The 25,921-nt window shown below is 37.8% G+C and overlaps 1 protein-coding gene across 1 annotated transcript in view; it reads left to right on the top strand.

Moving 5' to 3' along the window:
* The window catches only part of LOC127227087 (USP6 N-terminal-like protein), a gene marked incomplete at its 3' end in the record, with an annotated part of 112,350 nt that overhangs the window by 59,776 nt on the left and 26,653 nt on the right, over positions 1-25,921 (top strand). Inside the window, 3 exon segments of the mRNA XM_051191362.1 lie at positions 14,772-14,839; positions 18,217-18,299; positions 23,749-23,788. Coding sequence (XP_051047319.1) covers positions 14,772-14,839; positions 18,217-18,299; positions 23,749-23,788 — 191 coding nt within the window.

Genomic DNA, 25,921 nt, shown 5'->3' with positions numbered 1-25,921 from the left:
AGATCTGACAGGTCATGTGAAGTAGGGACTAGGACTTCTCTCCTGTCTCTAGGTTAAGGCAGTTATCCCTCCATGGGGGATATGTTCGCAAAGTCCTTTTGTGCACCAGGGATACATCCTGGCTCCATTGTCTGAGGTCCCTTAGACTTCTCAGTCCTTCTGGCTGAGACCCATATTCAGGGGGGCCTGAGTCAGTCCCATGCTGGCTTCCCAGCTATCAGTCTAGTGGCCGTTAGCTCCTCCTTGTTCAGGTAAGCTGTCTGTTATGTGTATAAACGGAGTTTTAAAATGTAAAAGAAAGCAGAAGTACTTTTTATTTTTTTGTAGTGGAAAATATGTAGGAGACACCCATAGGTTGAATTCAATGTAATCAATCTGATTACAGGGGATGGCATCCTCTCCACTAGTGCTTAGAGTCTTAGTTGGAGTCATCCTTGTACATTTCTGGGAAATTCCTTAGTGCCAGGTTTCTTGCTAGCTCCATAAAGACCCCTTCAATCAAGATATCTCTTTCCTTGCTCTCCCTTTCTGTACTTCCCACAACTCGACAATCTCATTCCTTATGTTAGTCTTGTTTCTCTTCATATCATATATATATTACTTTTTTAAAAGATAGCTTTCTTTAAAGATTGCCCTTCCACACACTGCAGCAAACCCAATAAACTCATGGATTTACCAAGTTACATTAAAATCATTATTGCGATGTGTCATGAGTTCCATAACTATAGTATATAGATATTTACGCAACGAATATTGCTTCCTCAAGTAATCTTTTGTAAAAAAATATCTCTTGATGTCTGTTTTAGCATATAATGTAATGGAGACACAACATTCACAAATCTTTGTTCAGCGACAGTAAGTCTTATAAATAGCTCTTCAGTAATATATTACCAACCCTCTACATTCTGTATTTACTTTTACTTATTATGTTTCATTTGTTATTGGAACCATTTCCGAATGTCTAATTGTCAAGAGTCGGACTGTGTCTTTGGGAATCAGACCTTGGGATGATTTACAGATCTTAGTTTTGTTATAACTTTATGAAGGTCACAAAGTATACATAAGAAACTACTGATTTTAACCACATATTGTAATAAATGCTCTCAATGGGTTTAGTTTATTATCTAAACAAATATACAATTTACATGTTTATCTTCTTTGCCTCCTGTTTCATGTTTTTCAACTCTCCTGGAAAAACATTCCCTTTGAAATCTCCCACAACATTTACTGCATTATTCCCAACCTTTTTTGTGGGTTTTACAATACAGTCTTTAAAATCTATCAAAACATTCCATTTTCTTCTTCAAAATGGACCTCCCAGTTCACTTTCTAAATTCTGGCTCAAAAAAAAAAAAAAAAAAAAATCAGTTATATATACACAGAATTGGGAACGTTGAATTTAACAACACTTCATGGGGGAAAACAACCTGAGGGTTGAGTAGAGTATGATTTCAAAATGAATCGGAAGTGACGTATTTACTTAGAACAGAGAGCTAATGCAATCTTCGTCTACATTAGCAGAAGTCATAGTATTTAGCCTTTAGGCAGTAATTGTCCCATTGTGCTTTGTGCTGTAGATTAGGCCAATATTAAGGGGAAGATTCTTGATAAATTAAAACATGCCTAGAGAATGGCAAATAGACAAGTATGTTGTATAAAAATATTACTGTGCTGAAACATTTGGACTCAACTATCATCAGTTAATTTAAATTCAGTTTAAAATTATCTGAGAATAGGGGATATGAGTAACATGAAAATAACTTGTTTAGTTTTTATAGCTTCAGATGGTTAGTAGACAAAGTAGACAAAGTGGAAACATATTTTATTTTAAAGTTTTGGAAGCCCATCAAGATCTAGTCAGGATCACCAGTATAAATGATTGTTTTACTGATGGATGTGGAAAGAACACTGGAGTAGTCATGAAAATGTATCTTGGCACTAGAACCCTCACAACATTTTTTATAATGATCTTATAAAAATCTTGGCTTTTCTGTAGGTTTTTTGTACTATTGCCCATGCTCCCTCTTAGTTTAAAGATGCTGGTCAGGCCCATTCTAGCTCTATAAGACAGTAATACCAAGAGAGAAATGTTAACAAATTCTTATCTATAAAATAAGCACAAAGTGAGCACTGTCTTAGGATTTCTATTTCTATGATAAAATACTGTGACAAAAAGTAGCTTGGGGAGGAAAAGTTATATGTTACCTTACAGCTTGTAGTCTCATCCAGGGAAGTCAGGGCATGAACTCAAGACAGGAACTTAGGTAGAGACCATGGAAGAATGCTGTCTACTGGCTTGCTCCTCATGGCTTGCACAGCTAGCTTTCTTATAGCATTTGGAACAACCAGCCCAAGGGTAGTACTTCACTCTACCATGGGATTAGCCCACCCAGGCAGTCAAGAAAATGTATCACAGACTAGCCTGCAGGCCAATCTATGGAGTATGTTGTTGAGGTTCCCTCTTCTCCAGTAACTGTAGTTTATGTCAAGTTGATATAAACTATCTAACACAAGCACTGAGGAAAATTAGTAACTAGATGAATACCTGTGTGGAATAAAAGTAGAGGAGATTTTTATAATTACTAAGAATAGAGAAACTACAACTCCCAAATTCACTTTATTTTGCAGTGATACATGTTCTGGAAGTATAAAAGTTCACTCCCTTAATTAGGACACAAATACCTCCATATCAACAAATCTTCAAATGCTGAATCAATAAGGAATTTAGGCAAACTGACTATATTTGTGAAAACTGGAAGCAATTTACTTTGGTCACATAGTTTGTAGTCTTAATTGACTATCAGTAAATCAGTTTTATGACCTCGGATATCATTAAAATGAAATGTTTTTACTATATCACTCAAAAATTCCTTATGATATTTATTCTTGGAAGAAAAATTACTTGATTTATTTTTGCTTATTTATAACTTGAAATACTAAATTTTAAAACGTCACTGAAGGAGATGTGTTACAGAAACTTTTGCTCAAATATATAAAATCTGTTTTCAAATATGGCAAGTCAAAAGGAAGAATCCGTGGAAAATCCCAACTGTAAGAATTGAAGGAATACCTTATGACCTTTAAGCCTTACCTTTAAGCCTTAAGTTATACACCCATACAGTTCAGAAATGTGGATGAGTCTGCTAAGCATTAGATACTTCTCAAATATAAAAAGGTTCTGCCCTCATTTAACTCTTTATTTGATTACCTTCTGTTATTTCTGAGAAAATAATTTTCCTCTTTTCATGGACTCTTGAATGGAAATACAGACGAACTTTCATAAGTTATTCCTCAGAATGCTTCTGAATCACTTTAACACACGAGTTACATAAAATAATGAATGACGTTAACAAATGACTATATTTATATTGTTTGCCAGAATAAGTGCAGGCAGATGTTCAGTATGTTTCAAAGCTAAGTCTTAGGTACTACTTGTCCTCCCAAAGTCTGAGAAAACCAATATCCCAGTGTGTGTGTGTGTGTGTGTGTTGTATGCATGTATGTATGTGTCTGTGTATGTATGTATGTATATATTTTTTTTTGGATTTTTGAGACAGGGTGTCTCTGTATTGTTTTGGAGCCTGTCTTGGAACTTGCTCTGTAGACAAGGCTGGTCTTGAACTCACAGAGATCTGCCTGCCTCTGCCTTCTGAGTGCTGAGATTAAAGGTGTGTCACCGCCAGTCCCAGCATATTTTAAAGACATTCCTAACATACCATAACATACCAACAGACCCCTGTATAAACGAAGCTTTTCACAAGTGTGTGTGTGTGTGTGTGTGTGTGTGTGTGTGTGTGTGTGTGTGTGTGTAGATGTGATAAATTAGATAGCTAGCTTGCTGGCTAGATCTATAAATAGAAAATATGGATTGAACAGATGATTTTAAGACAAGAGATGAAGTAAGTGTAAATAAATTATTTATTTTCTATATTTTAAGTCTGCCAATATTTCTTAAGAAAAATTGACTTCAAAAGTTTGAGATTTGTATTTAAAGCTGCTTTGTGAAAGCTCAGTACTATTAATAGTATTTTAGAAAATGCCTTTTGACTGATTATAATAAGGATTCTTTACTTTCAATCAACAAATGAATGGGAAAAAATTTGATACACACTCTTATATACTTTTCTATTGCTGTGATTATAAAAGAGCATTAAATTGGCTTGCAATTTCAGAGGATTTTTGTCCATGATATAGGAGTGATGGACCAACTGACAGCTCACATGTTGATCCCCAAGCTTTGAGAGGGACAGTGGGAATAATAAGCACAAGCCTTTTGAGAGTTCAACAGAGCCATACCTCCTAAAACTTCCCAAATATTTCTATTAACTGTTGACCTGTCAATGCCATTCTCATTGAAATCACCATATTCCACTACCTAACCTGCATAGACTCCTGGCCATATCATAGAGGAAAATACATTTAGTCCGGTTTCCAAAATCCCCATAATTTAAATTGTAAAAAGTCATAAAGAAAGCACTTCAAAATATAGGCATAGACAATGATTTTAAAAATAAGACTGAAAGGCACAGGCAAACAAGTAAACAATGGAATCCATCCAGTTTTTAAAACGGAATAAAATATGAATAGCTACTACTTTAAAGAAGGCATAAATATGGCTAAGTATAAGAAAAATTACACAGTTTACCAATCATCAGGGAAATGCAGTCAAAACCATAATATAAAATCACAAAATGCCTAGTTTTGGCAAGGCGGTAAAGAAGGGAATTCACACATTGTTGCTAGGAATGTAAGCTAGTATAATCATCCATTCTGGAAAACACCTGAGATTCTTCAGGCATGAAGAGTTAGTTAACAACCATTTGATGCAGAAATTCTCCTACTGGATATAGTTCCAAAGGAATCAAGAGCAATATAAAAGGTATTAGTAATTCTGTGCTCATTGTACTGCCATTTGTAATAGCTACAATGGGGTGTTAATATAGTAGATGCCCATTATTGAATGCATGGATAAAGAAAAAAATATATACAATGTAGTATTACTTTGCTATTAAAATAATGAAATTCTGACATTTTTGCAACATAATCTTTGGGAACTGGAGATCATTATATCAAGCAATGTAAACCAGATGTAGAGAGGCAAATGCTGCACATTCCCATTGATGTAGTGGAAATTAAAATGCTGATTTCATTGATGCATTAAGGTAAGGAGCAATGAACATAGAAATAATTTCAATAAGAGAAGGATTTATTTCTGTTTTTCACATTGTTCAGTGGGGTTAAAACAATCTGTAATGTATTTCAAAATGAGTAGGTGAAAAGATAATACATTTCTCAACACAAATTTCATTACTACTAGAAAAATGGAAATGTTTATTATCCTTATTTTTATTATAATGGTATGTAAGTATCAAATTATACTATTCTCCATAAAGATATGCTAATATTATGTCTCAGTAAAAACAGAAATGACACAGGCATAAATCTTCATATTACAGGAAATTTTTTTTGACATGAAAGAATAACTGAATGGACAGAATCTTCACAAAATAATTTTGGGGACATTGGATATCTACATGCAGAGTAGTGAAATTGGACCCATACTTCATATTGTATACAGAAGTAAATTGAAAATGGATTAAACATTAAATGCAGTACCTGAAATTATAAGCTTGCAGAGTAAAGCATGGGGGCCACAGTTCCAGCATGGTAGTCTTAATGATGATGTGTTTTGGGAAGTGTGACAGAGGCTTGAGTAACAGAAGCAAAAACTTAATGGAACTTTATGGCTTCTGAACAGCAAAGGGAATAATGAACAAGGTGAAGATTATAGAAGCAAGCGACATGTTTATGAACCATAAATATGATAGGGAACAAATAAGCAAAATATATAAGGACCTTAAACAATCAATAATGACAAAGCAAATAGCTCTCTTAAAGCTGGTCAGATACTTCCAATATGGTTTATAGTGTTGCCACATGCAGGCCCAAGTCTCCTCATCACTGTCACCATTTTTCCATCTTCTGTCAGGTTCAATTTTTTGTAGCATTATCATGTATTCATTTGCTACTCTTTCACTTATGTCTTATATGATGAATTATTTTGTAATTCTGCCATTGGGAACTAAAGAAGAAACAGAATTGTGTGTTTTATCTTCTTTTTTTGAACTTATAAACGCCAAAGGATTTTAAAGATGTGATAGTTCTCTATTACTATAGTGAATTTTTTGTACAGTGATTTACAGACTGAAGAGCTAGCAGCAAAATGTACTTTATAAAGTTATTCAATGTTACTAAACTGTGGGAAATGTGATCTAAACCATGTTCTATGAGAATATTGCCATTTAAATAAATTATATCTACTGAAATTTATACATACCAGAAATTTGAAATTCATGGTGTTATGTATTTATTATAAAATTTATTCCATTATTACAACATTTCCAAAGGAAATCTGAGGCACAGTTGGCCTTGCTGGCAAATTCTTACAACTTATGTGCAAGACATTTCTTGGTATTGAACAAACTCTTCTGGAGGAGGACAGAAAGCAAGAAAATGTTACAACTTATTTTTTCTGTAAAGCTAGAAAAAACTTCAGCTTGTTTTGCCAAGAAAAAAGAATCCAGGAGTATGATTTGGGACAAAGGTCTTGCTGCTCTGAGAATCTGGACAGCTTGCTTTGCTCCATTGTCCGTGGTACGGCTCTTCACATATGGATCATGAAATTAAGCACTGGTGGACAATTATGCAGTTAACAAAAGTAGCTCCAGGGTCTATTTTATAGGATAGTAGTATTCTGTGTAAATGGTTCCTGTTTCTGAGTTATGCATGCTCGTGGAGTAACAGGAGGAGCACAGGTGTCTGGAGCAAAACTTTGGGTAGAAAACCCACAGTTGTGCTGCTTTTAATGCTGAGGAGTGCATTTTGGAGCCATGAAGCTATACTATTAAACATAGCATGTGGTATAATAACATAGACTCTGCCTTTGAGGAGTGAACTTATTTGTTTCGCATTAGTGCAGATATTTAAGGCTCACCAACCTGATTCCAGGGGTCAAAAGTCAGGCACATTCTGATCAGCTAAGGCTTCATGAACCAAAGTCAAACAAGTTTCCAATTTAGATGTTAGATTTAGTTCATTTTAATAGTCTTCAAAAGCTTAACAGGTCTTTCATTATTCAAAGGTCCAAACCCAAAGTCTTCTGATATTCAATGTAATTCTTTGCTTTCAGCTCCTTCACAATAAAAATACCAATGTTACATAGTGTGTGTAGCCACAGTTGCATGAAGGAAAGGGGCTTCAGTTTGGAGTGGATTGTGTATGTGTATACATCAAGGTTTATTTTGGATGCCTATAGTGTATTTCAAATATTAATAGGCAATTCAGTTTTATGTAGTCATGATAATGGCAGGATCTTTAACTTCTCAGATAATGTGGTGAAGTATGTAAAGGAATATCCTAATATTGCAGGTTTCAAGGTCATATGAATTAACTTTCTCATGTGCCATCAAAGTCAGTGCCATAGCCCTTCCTGTTTTATTTCATATATGGACTGTAGCTTTTTGTACTGTTTGTATGTTTGGAGGGCTCTAGTAGTCTGTCACTCTTTTTGGTGTTCTGATACAAACTTTACAGTATCACCCTGCTACCACCCTTGAGGTTACTTGGATGGGATGCATTTCATGAAAGCATCCTGTATTCCCTGTTATAATGTAGCCTTGCTCTCTGGGCAGCTACATATTTGGCATAGAGAATTTTCTGTTGCCTCTTGTAATTTTTTTTTTTTGGATCCTGTATTTTCTTCTGTTTTTGATCTGTAGAAAGAAAATTATTTTATACTTGCTTTAAAAGGTAAGGAATATTTTGTCTAGGACTATTAAAACCAGTGTCAAGATTATCACTATGGATAAGAGAATCTAGATCAAACTCAATTTCAAATATAATAAAGGTTTATATTGACTAATGAGTGATGGAGGTGGCGCAGCCTTGGTGGCTAGAAAATGACTAAAAATGAATTAAGAGGTAAATGTAACAGGGTTCTTGCTGAAGGCAGGCCAGGACAGTTGGTCAGTTGTGTCTGGGTGAGGGGGTCTGTGCCAAACCCAGTTGCAAACACTCTTCTTTCAGTTGGGCTGGGGTGGCTGAGGCTAGCATGAAGACCAGGGCTAAGGGTCAAGGCTTCACGGAAGAGGGAGTTCAAAGCCTTGGCTTCAGTCCCACAGAAAGCATGCCAGTGGCTTTTGTTATTTTGGGTTTTTTGTTTGTTTGTTTGTTTGTTTGTTTTTATATTGTTTTTCTGTGTTCTCAAATCTCTTTTCAAATAAGTATTGTAGAGGTTGCAAACTTTTAATCCTTGTATATTTATTTTGGTGAAATAAATTGCCACATGGCTCAAACAGTGCAGATTTATTCTAGAGTTCTAGAAGCCAGAAGCCTGAAAGCCATTTACTGGTCAGTATGGTTAATTCCTCCTGGAGTCTCCAGAGGAGACAAGGGTTCCCTTCTTCTTCATCTTCTGGGGCTGCTGCTCTTCAACAACGACTTCCTCTGTTGGCCGTCTTTCCTTCTGTTATTCTGGATTCTTGTGACGAAGTTGGGCCTCCCTGCACAGTTATTCCCCTCAGACCCTTTATGGTGCTTTCATGGGCTCTCGGGATTAGGCTTGAACATCAGTTGTTTGATGGGAAAACATTCTTCAATTTATCTCAGCTTGCTGCTTTGTAATATCTAGAAGCATATTTATTTTCCCCCATTTGTGTTGTAAAATTCCAAGTTCCTGATAGCTTTTCTCAGAACTTTGAAAATTGTGCCTCATCACCTTTGAGCCTAGAAGTTGCTTGATGCCATTCTGATTCTCATGCCTTAGTGTGTGACTCGACTTCTTCCTTTCCTCTGTACTTTTTTTTAGATCTTTTGTTGTTGAACATTATCACTGCCCTAGGAGGAGCATAAACTTAATTCATGACTATCTAGTTCAGTTCCTAGGCACCCAAAAAAAAAAGTAACAGGGCTGTTAACTTATGCAAAATGTTTTTCAAATTATAGGTCTCTGCCCATTTAAAGAAACAACAGTAGCAAGGGAAAAAATAGATAAAAGAGAATAAAAGTTTCATTAGAAGTATGTGGTTTATTAAAAGTGTTTGGAACATGGGCTCGCAAGATGACTCTGGGTAAAGGTACCCGCCCTCATCCAGGTTCAGCTGGATGACCTAAATTCAATCCCTGGGACCCACGTGATGGAAGAAGAGTCCTAGTTCTTACAACTTGTTCCTTGGCCCCCACACTGGTGCTGCTGTGGTGTATATAATTCTCCCCCCACCAAAAGAATAATACACACTAATTCCTTTTTAAAAGTTCTGTTCCCAGGAACACTATCGTAGCATGTATTTATAGTATGAGTCAGGGCCTGGCATTTTCACATTAAAATATGTTAACATATAAAGTAGACTCTAAAAGTGTTTCTTCATAGGTTTAATTTATGTTTTAAATAATTTGTGTGTGTGTGTGTGTGTGTGTGTGTGTTCCATGACAACTTTGTTGAAAGTACTAAGAATTCGGCTAATTTGAAGTGTAAGAGTGGCATGTGAGGTTGCTTGTGAAAAGCCCCTGTTTGCTGTGAGATGGAATGCTGGGTGTAGGCTGCTGTGGCTTCTAGTTGGGATTCAGCCTGAAAGACATGTTTTTCCTCCCAACAAATCAGATCTTTGTTTGAGGATCCATAACCCATGTAACCACAGGGAGGCCGTTCCCCACTTGGAAAAAGAAAGAATGCATTTTAAGCATCCTTCCTTGTGCTTGTTTCACAGTTAAGTAGAGCCCCACCTACTCTGTTTCTGTTAGTTGCAGAATGTATGAGGTACCACCTAATACTCTCACATAATGATGAAACCTTGGAGTAGATCAGTTTTCTATGAGGACTGAAACAGCTGTCATCTTCCAAGGCCAGCCTGATTATCTAAGGAAGGGTAAAGTACTTCTAATGTTGATAATGTTTTCTATACTTCTCACCTATTCAAGTATTCACAAGGGAAAGGTAGTCTGCTGTCAGTGTTGTTTTATGGGATTGAATTTGAAATTTAGTCATGTTGTAATGTGTGTTTTTAAAGAATGTAGTTCAAATGGATACTTTTTCTTAAAAGTTTGGGGGGGGGATTTGAGACATGAAATGTCAATTTTTAAAATGCTTCTGAAAATACTATAGTTGTCATTTTCTTTGATAAATGTGTACCAAGAGATATGTCCCCATATACTAGAGTAGTAAACTAACATTGTAAAGGGGCTGTTGTTTAAAATAGTCATTTCTCATATTTCTCCATATGGTTTCATTTTTAAGGATAGGGAATTTTTCTTTATATATGTTTATTGTAATAGCCATACTATTTTGGTAACAGATTTTTTTCCCCAAATAAACTTATTTTTATGGATTTATCATGAAAATAGAACATAAAGTTTTAGGATAAATAATGTGATAACACCTTGTTTAAATTGTTATTTGATGGTGGCATGTGGTATAAACTGAGTGGCACAGTTGTCATTGTTCAGTAGTTATCCAAACTTCTTACTTATACAGGCACAGGGTGGCTTTGGTGTTTTTGTGATAAAAGCTTTGGGACAAACTCTTTATTCTCACAATGCAAGTTTTAAGTAAGAACAGGAAACACAATTTCAGCAGAGTGATCCCTGTACTACAGGTGATTACCATGAAGCGTGAATTAGTAATGTCTGAAAATTCAACAGTAGAAGAACTAGTATTTCCTTTTAGTCTCTTAAAAGAAGCATATTTGGTTATAATTTATAAGGGTAGTTGGGCCTTTAATCTACTTTATTTCTAGAATAAATTAATAGTGATAAGATTTTCTTCCCAGAGAGACACACAAGGATGGGGCATGTATAAGGGAATTATGGAAACTTATTTGCTAAATTGTCCCTTCCCCTTGCCAAGACAGGTTTTTCTGTATGGCCTTAGCTGCCCTGAAACTAGCTCTGTGGACCAGGCTGGCTTTGAACACTCAGAAAGCTACCTGCCTCTGCCTCCCGAGTGCTGGGAGTAAAGGCGTGCACTACCACCACTTGACTGAGTATAACTGTTTTGGTCATTTTAAATGAAGTATATGATCATTCTTTCTAGAAAACAGGATGTAGGTTCATTCAGTTCCAGAGTGACCTCTATTAGATAATTGGCTTTTCCCTTGTAGAGTTCTTAGCCTGATAGTGAGCAGAGTATAGGTTCATAAACTGTGGCTTGCCCATGTTTTTTAGATTATTGACACCAGCTCCTACCCACATCTCTTCCTGTTCTGTTCTTTCTTATACACTTTAAAACTTTTACTTCTTGTGTCAGATATCTGCTGACAGTCCTGGGCTGGTAGTGGGAATTAAGGCCCACTGTAAAAGAGATCTTAGGAAAACATTCCTCTGCTGACTTGGAAGGAAATGTTTAGCAGCTCTGATAGCATTCCTGGAGCTCGGTGGGCTTGACTTTAATTTCTGGGCACTCACTTTCTTCCCTTCGGTAGAGGTGTGAGTTTGTTGTGTCAAAGCTGATCATGAGAGTAGGAGGGGAAACTGATGACCACATGTGTATGCTTATCTCAGACTAATCTTTGTATTAGTTTGTTGTAACATCTGAACAACTAGTGTGCATTTGGTTACTATATAGCATCATTCTGTTTACTTACTATTTGCACTTGCACTGAAGGAGAGCTTATTAACATTTTGTATTCTGAGATAATGTGGAAAAAAAATGTCCCCCCCCCCCGTCCCCAGGAAAAGAGCTTTAACCAAATGTACAGTTCCCATTTTGCTGATTTTTACTATTATAATAACTTGTGCTTGTTTACTGACCAATATATTCCCCAGAGGTACTGTGTTGGGTAGAGGATGTGTCTCTTAGTAAGATTTCTGACACATACTATCCAGAAGGCTTTTGTACATTTATATGTTTAGTCTTATTGTCCTGAACTGCAAATGACATCTGGCTTTTGTCAGTATTATCGACTTTTGCTGTTGTTGAGTCTAACTGGGTGCAAAGTGATATTTTAAAACTCTGTTTCTGTAATTATTGAGGCTAATCCCCTCCCCCATGTTTTATTTTTGTTGTAAATTAGATTGTGTATCTTTAGATTTATTTTATGTGTCTGGGTGTTTTGCCTGCATGTATGTGTGTACACCATGTGCATGCCCATTGCCCAGGGTGGTCAGAAAAGGGGTTGAATCTCCTGGAACTGGAGTTACAGATGGTCTTGAGCAAGCATGTGTGTGCTGGGAACCAAACCCAGGTCCTTTGCAAAAGCAACATACTTTCTAACCTCTGGGCCATCTCTCTAACCCCATAAGTAGATTTTGTTTTTGTTAGAGCTGTGCATCAATGTAATGATGCAGCAGTGCATATTATTTGCTTTGGAAACAACTGACTTGCACAGTTCCTTCGCAGTTGGAATGGCCACTCTACAATCACCTAGCTTGATTTCATTCTCTGTTTACTTCCCTGTGCTAAGTGACATGCCATAATATTGCTTCCCACTTCTTCAGATTCCAGTGTTGGCTCTGTCTTCCTACTCTGGTTAGTGAGGGCTTGGTTCACTGCCCTGCACTCACCTCGGCCACACACGGCCCTTCGGTATTCCCTATCTTTAACTCCACTCCCACCCATGTCTCCCCATGAATTCCTGTTTCCAAGCTGCAGTAGTCAGTTCTCCTATCACTGAGAAAGTGCCACTGATAAACAACTTCAATTTATTTTGGCTTACTGTTCTGAATCTCAGTTTGTGGTTGGAGCAGAGAGAGAAAGAACAAGAAGGGTCCTGGGACAAGATAGGTCCTTTAAAACATGCCCATTGACACTGATTACACATTGAGCTGTGAACTCATCAGTGGGTTAATCTTTGGGGGAGGTTAATGTCCTCCTCATCCATACACTCAGCCAGGAACCAAGCTTTCAACACATGTCTCTGAAGGACAATTCATATCCAAACCATAATGATGGAGCTTTAAAGGAGAGGTTTCAAAAGTCCTTAAATTGTCATAGCAATAGGATTTTAGGGGAAAATGGATATGCATGTTCTGTCATTTTGTGTGCTTTGAATTGTTTTTATGAAACAGTGGTTAAAGTTGAGAACTCTACACTTAGGACTGTCTGGTTTTGATTTCGAGCATTAATTTTTACTAGCTTTGTGGCATTAGGCAATCTGTTTGATACTGCTAAGCCTCATGTATGATTGGTTATGATTGCTTCAGGGTTAATAATGATGCTTGTCTTATAGTGCTGTGAGAATTTGTGGCAAGGCCTGTTAAAGAGCTCCACATGGTGTCTTGCTATCTGCCAGCACTCAGCTCAGCCATAGCTGTTTTGTTACCATTGCTCTCGTGAATTTCTTGTTCTTGATGTTTGCCCAGGCTTTTTATTTAAACACTGTTGTCTTTTCTCCTTGTTTGTAATACCTTTTACATAATCTCTGATTTGTTCTTTATTTTTATTATGGTGCCTGGAGTCATCTATCCACCTATCTGTCCCTGTTTTGAAACATAGATCAAAACTGCTTGTGGATGAAAGTATTTCTTTCCATGTCATGGTTGGTTACTGAGGGAAGTAAGGGCAGGAACTGAAACAGAGACCATGGAGGAGTGTTGCTTACTGGCTTGCTCTCTGTGGCTGGCTAGTTCAGCTTGCTTTCTTATACAACCCAGGACCACCTGCCTGGGGTAAAATTGCCTACGGTGGGCTGGCCTCTCGCATACCAATCATTAATTAAGAAAATGCCCACAGAGAGCAAACTGATCAGATGGAGACTATTCCTCAATTCAGAGTCCCTCTTTAGGGTATCTGTAGTTTATGTCAAGTTGACAAAACAAAACAAAATACCTAGTCATCATACTCCTTTGCTTTCTTAGCTTACATACTTTCTTTGCTTACAATGTTTTATCACAGCAGTAGACAACTTATACATATTTTATTATGCAAACATAAGATAATGTTTCCTATGGCTCTTAGCATCCTTAGTGTCACTGGTCCTTTCTCTCTCCCACTGCCTTGCTTTGACTTGATGCTTACTTCCCGGTTAAATCCCTTCTTTCTCCCCCTATTATCTGAAAACTTAACAACTTTCCATTTCAGTTTCTATTCCTATTTCTGATGAGAGATGCCATTCTGTAAATATGTTTCTCATATTGGTTTATGAATAAAGCACTGTTGGCCAATAGGAAAGTAACTAATACAGCACTCGAGAATCAACTCTCGAGTGCTGTATTAGTTACTTTCCTTGTCACTGTGGACGAATATTATACCTAACGCAAACAGCATGAGGAGAGACATGTTTATTTTGGTTTATGGGTTCTAGGGGAATGGCTAGGAAGGCAGGGTGGCAGGAACATGTTGCAGTGCCCTCTTAAATGGTGCTAAACCAGCAAGCAGAGAGAGGGGCTAGGCTGGCTCTGTTCAAGGCCTGCCCCTGTCACCCCCAACACCATCTGCCAGTCAAGGTTCTGTGTCTAGTTTCCCAAAACAGTATCACCAGTTCAAGACCAGATACTGAAACACGGAGGTGGCGGGGGGGGGGGGGGAATCTCATTGAAATTAAGACCACAGCAGGGGCTTAGATTTGTGGTCTTGTGACATGTTTGCTGTATTAATAAATGTACAGTCTTTGAATTTACATATAGTATTAAAGTGATAGAACAGTTGATATTCTAAAGCTTCAACTAACTTATCATTTTGATTTTTATTACTTTTTCATATTGCTTTTATGTTTTATTAGTTTTATGACTAACTTTATTATTCTCAGATAACAGCCCATCTAAATTTGATCTCTCCACAGATTCGGACCAGGATGTAGCACTCAAACTTGCTCAGGAACGAGCCGAAATCGTTGCTAAATATGACAGAGTAAGTATCTATATTTATTCTTAGAGTAGGTTTTTATTAAAAAAATCCATATAAATAGAAAAGGGCTTGCTTTTTGGAGAGCTGAATAACAAGGAGTTTATTCCCTTTGTGAGGACATTGAGTTCAACTCCTTTTTCTCTGTTTTCTATGAATCCTCTCTCCTTTTTGCCTTCCTCCTCTTTAGCTGTTTTTCCCGACTTGCCCCTGCCGCTGTGCGTACTTACGTACACACTGGCTATCTCCTCCCTGCAGTACTTGTCTCCCTGACTTCTAAAGACCCCATTGCCCACTCCTCTCGTGTCTTCCCTCTGACCGTCATTCTGAATGTATGTTACCTGCTGGCACTCTTCATTTTCACCCTAATACCAGTCACATCGATGTTTGGTGTATTTTGCTTGTTATCTGCTCTTCCTTCTAGACTCTGTGGGGTCAGGAATTTAGTTTGATTTATTCCTGTGAAATAAATACCTGGAACAATTTTTTTTTACTAATGGCAGCTACTCAAGTACTTGAGAGAGTGGATATATAGAATTAAATTTTCTTTTAGAATAGTTTTTACATGTACTCAGTTAATTTATTATAAATTTCAGATTCTTATATTTATGTGTCATGTAAATTTAAACTAACATTTTGCCTGTATGACAGAATGAAATCAATTTTTTCATTTTCTGATGTGTTTTAATTCTTTGAGAATCTTATACATGTATACAATGTGTGTTTATCATATTCATTCCTATTCCTCTGCCTAACTTCTCCCACTTTACACCTCTTATTCCTATGCCCAACTTCCTTACTTTCTTCCTTCTCTCCTCCCACCCTCCCTCCCTCCCCACCCAATCCAATTTGTGCTGCCCATATGCACATGGGTGTGCACCCATCCAGTGGAACATGCTCAACCTACCAGGGGCCACACCCCTAAGGAAACTGGTTCTTCCTCTTCTGGCATCTATCACCTGACAATAGTTCCTCAGCTCAGGATGGCAGCTTATGATCTACTCCCTCTCCAAGCTGGAATGTTGATTGGCTGGATATTATACAGTCAGGCACAACTGCTGTGGACCCTTGAATACACTGGACTTGGGTATACCCAGAAAACACTGTTTTATCCTGTTCCTCCTTGACCTCTGGCTCTAACAGCCTTTTGGCCCCTTCTTCACAATGTTGGTAAACCTTGGAGGAGAAGAGTGATACAGATAGCCCATTTATGGTTGAACATTCCCTCAAACATTTTCTGGCTGCATTGTACCAACAATGAGTTTCTGCATTAATAGCTGAACAAAAGGAAGCTTCTCTAATGAGAACTGAAAGGGGCACTTATCTGTGGGTATTGAGAGATACGGATGTAGAAGGCATTTTGATGCTGTGTCATTTAGTAAAGGAATGGTGTTTGGTTTATCCCTGGGGCACATGAACTCCCCAGCTGTTGAAATCTGACTAAGGTCAGATTTGCTCCTGTGTTTCCTCCTGTGAAGTGGGCCTGAAATACAATTAGAAAGTAGCTGATTACCCTTGTCTTGATTATCTTTAATGGCCAACTTGACACAGCCCGGAGTTACCTGAGAGAAGCCATAAATAATTGAGGAATGGTATAATCAGGTTGATCTGTGGGCATGTCTGTGAGGGATTATTGTTAGTTGATGTAGGAGGGTCCATCCCATTGTGGGTGGTACCATTCCTCAGGTGGTGGTCCTAGGCTATATAAAAATAGTTAAACCAGAAATCCAGTTAGCAACCAGCTTTCTTTCACAATTCTTGCCTCTAGATTCCTGCCCTCACCCAACCTCAGTGATGGATTGTGTCCTGCAGATGTAAGCTAGGACTTCCCCATAACACTCATGCCACTATTGTGCTCACGGGCACATATTGCCAGGCTGCTCATTATTGTAGCTTTCAGGGTTCACAGCTGGGCTGGACTGCTGACATCACCTCCCCCAGTAGCCTACATAGCACTTCCTGATTCTAAGAAAGCTAGCCAATAGGGCGGTGTTTATAAAACAGCAGATTTGTCCCCTCCTCTCCATTTTACCCTCCTATCCCCTTTCCTACTTAAACCTTCCTCCTCATTTTCCCCTTTTTCCCTTGGTATCTCCTTAGCATGGGCTCTTTCTTGGTTTTGATGTAAAAGATTATCAACAATTTGTTATTAGTAATTTCTCCTTATTTGTCTCTTTTAATGGATTGTAACATTTATTTGTAGGTGCCATGTTCTACATCTGCATCACTTGAACGTGGTTGTGTATCTTCTTTTTAATATATATTTTGTGAGGTTAATAGGAACATAAGATTGTAACCAGCTGCCTGGCCTGTGTCCTTCCTTCAGGGAAGCACTCAGGTAGTATTCAGTCAGTGTAGTGGTTAGTTATGTCACTCATGAAAATCCTAGATAACTAGTTAACTGCATAGCTAATGTAAAATAAGCAAGTAGCACTGTTTTTCATACTTGTAGTTATCTCTTCCCCCACTACCTAGCTGCTCACCCATATGTAGTTAGCCCAAGGTAGGACCTGGGAAACCTTTTAAAAAATGATTTCTGACAGTCCTTGCCCATAGGATGTTCATAACCTACTCGAAGGAACAAACATTTTAAAATACACTTAAGTGGAAGTGTCTACAAATCTAAAATTTGAATACATTGTATTTGGGGGTCCTAAAATAATCACTATAAGTGATAACAAGAGTAGAATGTTGAGCTGAGGAAAGAATTGTGGGTACACCAGCAGCTAAGAGTTACTTACCTATGAAAGCATTTATCAAAGAGCTGGAGTGCATGAAGAGAACTGCAAGGCACCAGCAGGGGACAGGACAGAGAGCACAAGAGCTGTTGCCAAGTAGTTCTTGATTGTTCAGTATTACAGACTGAAGAAGAGTGGGCTCGGGTTTGACAAAGTCTTTTTAGAGAGAGAGAGAGGGAGGGAGGGAGGGAAGAGGGAAGAGATCCACTTGCCTGTACCTACTGTGTGCTGGATTAAATGCATGTCCTACCACACCCATTTGGAAGTCAATTTTTGCTTTAGCAATAAGTGGGTTCAGGGCTGGTGCAGTTGGGAAACAAAGGAGTGAAAAAACAAAATGTACATTGCCTTCTGTGAGAGGGTTGCATGAAAGGCCTGTTCTAGATAGTTCACTTTAAAGCTTAAGGTTTGTCAGTTTCTCCTGCAGTAGCTTTCTTGTCCTCAATGACTTCTCTCAGTTCATATTTTGATGAAGTAGCTGTGTTAGCTCTTACTGACACAGTATCTTCCATAGCTAATAACTAAGGATTAGTGATTACTTTGCTAAAAATAGTTTAGTTAGAAAATACTCCTGTTTGATCTGTCTCAGTAAAATACTTGGTATTATAAATTCCAAATAACTCCTCTTGTCATCTTTTGTTTTAGGGACGAGAAGGTGCAGAAATTGAGCCTTGGGAAGATGCTGATTATCTTGTTTACAAAGTCACTGACAGATTTGGCTTTTTACAGTAAGTTACACAGGTTGAAAGCTGTTGTTTTTCAGTTATAATCTTATTATGGTTATCTGTTATTAAATTTAGAATTTTCTAAGACTCTAGTATACTTCTTGGTTCCTAGCATTTTTAGCTACTGTGGTTAAAATTGAGCTATAGTTAAGAATATAACCTTTATACCTTTTGTGTTTTGTAAAGAGCATAGTAAATGTGTAAAATTAGTTGTATCAATAATTTAGCAAAGTTAATACACATGGATAACAGTTTATATTTTTAAAATAATTATAAAACATTTAATTGTATGTAGATGAATTTTTAAAATAACTAGCCATTAGAAAATGAGTATTGCCTAAAAATGAACAATGGAAAAGAATGCCATTGATCTTCCTTATTATAGTTGCAAATGTAATCATGATATTGCTTCTCAAAATTAACTCTATTTATCTTGACTATGGTCTATAAAGAATTGAGAGAGGACTAGACTACTATAAAGTAATTCAGTTAAAGGCTTTTTGACTGGTAAAAATAACCTGCAAACTGATGTCAGTTTGCTTGTTTAGGTCCTAGTGTTATGTAAATTGGTGTCTTTTAGCAGTGTGTATTCTTTTTGCCTGTCAGCTGGCTTCTCATCAGTGAATGATTTCACACTTCATCTAGAGAAAAGAATCAAAATTACCTTATATATTGTATGTTGAGGCTTTGAAGAAATCAAGTGTAGAAGTATTTCATAAAGTTCTTATTGTGCTTAGAGATGGTACCTATGTGGAATTTTCTCCTGGAGAGTTGTAATCTGAAGACTTTGAACTTGAGCAGACAACAGAGCAGTGCTTACAATGGGATTCCTCTTCTCAACCTCCGGCCACATTATTCTGATTTCTCCCCCATCTTTTCTTCCACTTCCCTTTCTCCTTTTCCTCCTCCTCCCCCCTTCATCACTATCTAACATGGCCACATCTGTGATGGGAAACCATTGCACATTTGTGTTAGTCAAGTGCAGAACTTGGATGTGAATCAAATTTTGAAGTACAATTTGATTATGAAGACTCTTAAGCTCAGTGGGTCACATTAGAATCAGATGAAAAAAGATCTCTGGGTTCTGTACTAGATTTTGATTCAGAAGATGGGATGAAACTCAGTTCATTTTGACCATTCCATCCACATGGTAATGTGTTTTTTAGAATTATAGTATAGTCCAGATAGTGTGAAGTGCATCTGAATAATCTGTACATTCCAAGAGGGTTTGTTAATTACCTAAATTTTCTTTCTTGTCAGTTGAAACAAATTTGTTACTCCCCCCCCCCCAAAAAAAAAAAAGTTCTTGCCCAAAAGCCTAAGTTAAACTTGTAACTTGTAGTCATTTTTTTGTTTGTTTGTTTTTTCCCTGTTTGCTTGTTTTTATTTTATTTTTCTAACTTTGGGCTGAGGTCCAGTCAGTTGTAGTAGGGAAAAAGTCAGTTGATAACTTATCATATAGTATTAGTTACTACTCATTGAGCATTTTTTGTGTGTCAGGCAGGTTTCTGAGCAGTTACTCTTTCAAAACATCATTGTGATGGGTTCTCTTTTTTTAGTTTTTAGATGGTAAATGTATAGTTCAAAGAGCTCAAATAAATTGCCTCAGGTTTATTGACAGTGTCAGCTCCTAGGATGGGGGTCTAGGATAGGTTTCACTCCAGAGCCATGTTCTGAATTGCTGTAGAGTACTGCCTTCTTTTGATTTTGTGAGAGAAATAACAGTCTAAGTGCTTTGAGATGCCTATAGAGGAGAACAAAATGGCAACTTCTATCGACATATTCTAAGATAGCAAAGGTCACCATATTTTAAAATGAGACTGATTGGTGTTGGTACTCTTGATGTTGTTCATTAAAAAATAAACACACACACACACACACACACAAACAAAACAAACAAACAAACAAACAAAAAAACCTGCTTTATGCTGTAGTCCCCAAACAGAAGCCCCAATGAAAAATGATGAGGCAGAGGAGTGGACTCCAGAGTGATGTTAGGTTTTATCAGTTGAGTTTTGTGACAGTGTCTACTTCAGCAAAGCTCTTTCCCCAGCGTTTGCTGCGGGTGACTTTTATTACTTGCCACAGTGGTTGGGACTTTATCTATCTCACTGTTGGATAATGTTTTTGCTGTAAGCAACCAGATACTACTTTCTCTCACACCTGATTAAAAGAGTACCTCACCTGTCTTAGCTATGTGTAAATCTTGATTGCTGCTGTAATTGAAATTAGATTTTAAATTCATTGTCAGTACAATAGAAAGAACAATCATCTCCCAGCATTCTCTGGATGTTGCTGAGCTCATATCTAGATACAGCTTTAGAAACTTAATTTTTTTCTTTGTATGATATATAAAGGTGTGACAATAATTAGCACAGTATAAATTGACTTGTTTTGATAATAATGTTCACAGTATTAACAAATGCTATTGCCAAACCAGCCTGTGATAGAGTTACAGCTGCAGAGTGAACAAGTTGAGCTTGCTTAAGTGGTTGTAGAACTAGCTACCACAGCTGGGCTGGACAAAGAATGCTTGGTATTTGGATAATGATAAATAATGTTTTTAGGTCACAAGTTTTTAATAGGAGAAAGGAAGCTGTACCAAAAATAGAGGAGATCAAATTAACACTGAGCATCAGATGCTCAACTACTTACTCAAATTTGTGTATTTATAAAATGTAATGGACTTGTCCATAATTTTCTTTGCTTTTATAGATCTGTAGGAATGTACTGCTCTGTAGTAAAGGTGCTCTTGTTATCAAGATTATCCATTTTGATTAGAAAGGTTTGAGAACTCTTTCATCAGTCTTAAGTATATTTTAACTAGCTTAAATCTAAGCTTAAATAAAATTTGATTCAAAACCAACCATAGTCAATATACTCAACTGATTTTTAACAAACTAGGTTTCCAAATGAAATGTTTATTTTATATTTACAGAAATATTCCTGTGAGTTGTTGAGAAGTGACAGACACATTCTTAGTAATACATTTAAAACCTCATCCAGATGAAAAACATGCCAGCTCAAGTTTTTGTCTTCTGATGACTGCTGTATTTACTTACTGTTTATATGGAAGGCCTGAGTGTTGTCTCTGAGCAGTCAGTCTTGAGGTGTTTGCAGGTTCTAGTCTCTAAAGCAGCAGTTCTTAACTAGTAGGTTGTGACCACTACAGGGGGCAAATATCATATACCCTGATATTTACATTATAATTCATAACAGTAGCAAAATTAGTTATGAAGTAGCAATGAAGTAATTTTATGATTGGGGTCACCACAACAAGTAAACTGTTAAAGGGTTGCAGCATTAGGAAGGTTGAGAAACTGTGTTCTAAAGCCAGGGATAGGTAGTAGTCATGTCATGTGTTACCAAGAGCCAGGTACTAAGTGTTTTTGGATATGTAGACTATGTGTTCTTGTCACCATGACTCAGTATAAAAACAACCACAGTGTCTAAATTAGTAAGAATGACAGTGCTCCATTAAAAACAAAACAAAAACAAACAACAACAACAACAAAAAAAGGCCCTTTATTTACAAAATAGACAGCAAACAAAATTTGGCCTGTGGACCATGGTTTGCTGACCTGAAGGAATACTCATCTGTATATTCCAGACTGTGGTCTTTCCTCTTTTCTACTTGAAGGAGATTTAAGTAGCATAATACAGATTATTGGAGCCAGTGTGGTAATGCAAGAATTTAACTCCAGCACTTGGGAGACAGAGCGTGCACTTCACTAATAGCCCAGTGTGTGTCCAGAACATTCACTGGGATAGTCAAGGTATTCAGAATGTGCCAAATAGATGTGTACTACAAGGCATGTTTGCTTATGCCAATAATCTATACCTTTTTCTTCCCTCCCTCCCTCCCTCCCTCCCTCCCTCCCTCCCTCTCAAGACAAGGTTTCTGTTTGCAGCCCTGTAGACCAGGTTGGTCTGCCTCTGTCTCCCACGTTTCCTCAGTCTGTGCCCTTCTTTGTACACTCTGGCAATAGCTGAAGGTCATTTAAATGCCCTGGACTATGTTATATTGAATATTTCTGTGTTAGGGCTAAATGATTAAGTGAAAATGGTTATTTTCTTATCTATGAAAAGAGGGATTTGGGTTCTCTTTCTAAATTCTCTTTGGCTTTTATACCATTTTTGTTTGTTCCATTGCTATGGCTAAATGGTTCATCTAAAGACTCTTCAGAGAAGCAAAAAATGACATAGAAAATGCTAGTTCTTGAATAATAATCTGTCATGTTTTTAAAAGTCATGCCACTTGATCTCAAGAGGAAATAGAAGCAAGAATATGCATGTATTATTGCCAAAACATTCATACTATTGAGATAGCTGCCAAAAATCAGCTTTGTTTATATGAAAACTATTTATTACTGACAGTTAATATAATACTCTCTGGATAATTTAACGTTAGAGGTGATAGCATACATGAACCAGAGAAATGGTTTTGTTCTTTTTTTTTTTTTTTTTTTTTTTTTTTTTTAAAAAAAGTTCTGTTGAAGCAGGGCAGTGGTGGTGTACGCCTTTAATCCCAGCACTTGGGAGGCAGAGGCAGACAAATCTCTGTGAGTTCGAGGCTTGCTCGCTCTCGTGCACAAGGATTGAACTCAGGTCCTCATGCTTGCATAGCAAGTACTTTACAAACTGAGCCATCTCTCTTGGTCCCACAACCCTCATTTTACTATTTTATTTTGAGGTGGGGTCTCACTAAGTTGCCCTGTCAGGCTTTGCACTAACTAAAACCCAGGAAGTTGTTGAATTTGTTAATTTTCTTCTACTCAGCCTCTTGATTAGCTAGTGTTTCAGCCCTTTTCCTCCAGGCCTGGCGCCATTTTTTTCTTCATGTAGAATTTTAAACAGTGGCTTATTTTAGGCAGTAGTTGGATCCAAGAGTAAAAGTGATAGTCTAGGGCACAGGATGGCAGACTGACCTATGTGTCAAGGCCAAAACTAGTTTACCATTTGGTTCTGTAGAAGTTCTGTGGAGCTTAGTTTCCCATCATTTGTGAGTACTGTATACATACACACTACCACACTAGAGTCCAAGTAGTTGTGAGAAAGAGTATGTGTTTCCCAAAGCCTAAAAGACTTACTATTTACTGTGACAGGAGTTGCTGAACTCTGGTCTAGGGTAGTGCTCACCGACAGAATTTTCTGCCATGATAGAAATGTTCAATGTGGCAGCCTCTAGGTAGCTACATGACTTTTATGTAGTCAGATTGTGGTTAGTGAGACTTACTTCAAATTGCTCCCTGTAGGCTAGTCACTACTGTGTTTGAAGATGAGGGATGTTGTTATTATAGACCAGTCATTTTCTGTTGAATTTGGTGGAATGGAAACATAAAACACACATCTCTTATAGTGACATATTACATTTAATACATGCCTGTAGGATATACTTAGTAAAAGTCTGCCCTGATCTCAACCTTTTCATGCATGTTGTTATTCTCTACAGTGAGGAAGAGCTCCCGAATCACAATGCAGCTGTTGACCGGGTAAGTGTGGTTCTTTGTTTATTTGTAGTCATTGATGAATTGTCTCCACAGGAAGAGTCTGCTTTTGGGATTTTTGAGTGCTGTATCGTATGCAGTTGGCATTGTTAGAACTTGACCAAAATTGTGTTGTTCTTAAGAGAATTAAAATAAGGGTGAAATATAAGTTAGGAGGATTTATGAGATTCTGGTCTTTCTTTAAAAGTAATGAAAAGTTCAGCACTCTGAAATGCTCAGCTCCAGCATGAGACTCTACCTGTATGAAACACTTCTCTATGTTAGGAATTCCCACCCACCCACCCACCCACCCACCCACCCACCCATCCATCCATCCATCCATCCATCCATCCATCCATCCATCCAGTGTGTGATGGGGTTGGGGGTTGGTTTTTCTCTCATTTTTGTTAGTTCTTTGAAAAGTACACACAGTATACTTTGGTCTCTTCCTTCCTTACCCACTTAACTTTGTGTCCTTTTGTTTTCAAACCCATCAAGTACAATTTGTGCTGCCCTGATACTCTTGAATGTGTGGCCTACACTGGAGAGAGGTCAGCCCATAAAGAAAATTGACTCTCCCTTTCCCAATAGCTTCTTAACTAGGAGTGTGGCTACTTGCCTACCTCTCTTCTCCATTCTGAAAATTTGTCAGGCTTGAGTCTGTGCAGATCTTATGCATGCTGTCACAACTGCTGTGAGCTCATATGTACTACAACTGCTCTGCTGTGTCCAGAAAATGGTTTCCTTGCAATATCTCCTGGCTCTGGCTCTGAACCTCAGAGGAGAGGATGTGGTGTGGATGTCCCCTAGTGTACTGAGCATTTCACAATCCCTTATTCCCTAAGCCTGAACAGTTGTGAGTCTGTGTTAATCACTATCCTCTGTTAAAAGAAGCTTCTCTGATGAGATTTGGCAGTTAACACTAATCTGTGGATGTAACAGTAAGTCGTTAGGAGTAAGGTGATCTTTATGCACCCTCTGGATAGTAAAGCACAATTCCAGACCAGTAGGTTCACAGAAAATAACTGTCCATGAGTTTTTATCCAACTCCCCACAAGTAATGACTAGAACATTTCTTGTTGTCAGTTAACTTTAAACATTTTAAGGATTAGACAGGTGACATAGTAAGCCTTTCTGCTTTTCTTTAAACATTTCTTTACTCTTCTTAGCAAGGAGCTGGTTCTACACCTGGATATATACATCAGAAGTAGTAGAGAGTGGAAGTTTTAACTGTTCAGAATCCCCTTACTCCTCTATTTCTCTTCCAAAATGAATTCTAGAATGAAAATGAAGGTATTTGTTTGTGTGTATTCTACTGGGGAAGGGGGCTGAGCTTCAGTCAGTGCAGGTGAAATTACAATTATAATTTGAAAACTATTTTAGGAAAATATTCTAAGATCAAATTTTTCTGATAAAAACAAAATTTAGAAAAACCTTAAATGTAAACAGAATTGTTATTTTGCATATATGAAGAATACTTGTGAACACCTCCTGCAGGTGAAAGATTACCAGATTCTCTGGCAGCATCATAGCCTAGATGCTTTGACGGGGACTTTCAACAGCTGCATCGCTGAGTAATGTTTGTCTTGCTGTGGACTAGCTACTGCTTAGAGTCCCAGGACTGAGGAGAGCATTCCCCCATCCCATCATACCCCACCCCTCCCGCCTGTGAGAAGCCCTCTGTCCAGTGACTAGAGCAGTCATTGGAGATAAGAGATGGGAGGTGATCGGTTGGACTCAGGTCTGTAGCACAGTGGAAATGACATGTAGGCTGATGGTCAGGAAAGCAATCTGTAGATCAAGAAAGAGTACATGAGAGGATGAGGCAGTTATGGTGAGCATCTTGTGAAGTGTGCCCTAGGGGAACTTTGTATCAAGCTGTTGGAAGTGGTAACCTAAGGATTTGCCCCTGCCTCCTGACCATCCCTTTGTGTGTAGTGTCCTGCTTTACCAATCATCTCACCTCCTGATACCACCACAGGGCCTCCCATGCTCACTTCCACCCTCCCTCAGCTCAGATTTTATTGTAGCCTTTACAGATTGTCTCTAACTTAACAATAGCTTCACTCAAGAGCTGCCAGCCTTCCTCTCTTCCTCCCTCCCTTCCTCTCTTCCTCTTTTTCCCTCCTCTCCCTTTCT

The sequence above is a fragment of the Phodopus roborovskii genome, unplaced genomic scaffold, assembly GCF_943737965.1.
Source record: "Phodopus roborovskii unplaced genomic scaffold, PHOROB, whole genome shotgun sequence".
Classification (NCBI taxonomy): Eukaryota; Metazoa; Chordata; class Mammalia; order Rodentia; family Cricetidae; genus Phodopus; species Phodopus roborovskii.
The sequence above is the reverse complement of the archived record's forward strand: the minus strand, read 5'-3'. Positions and strand labels throughout refer to the sequence as shown.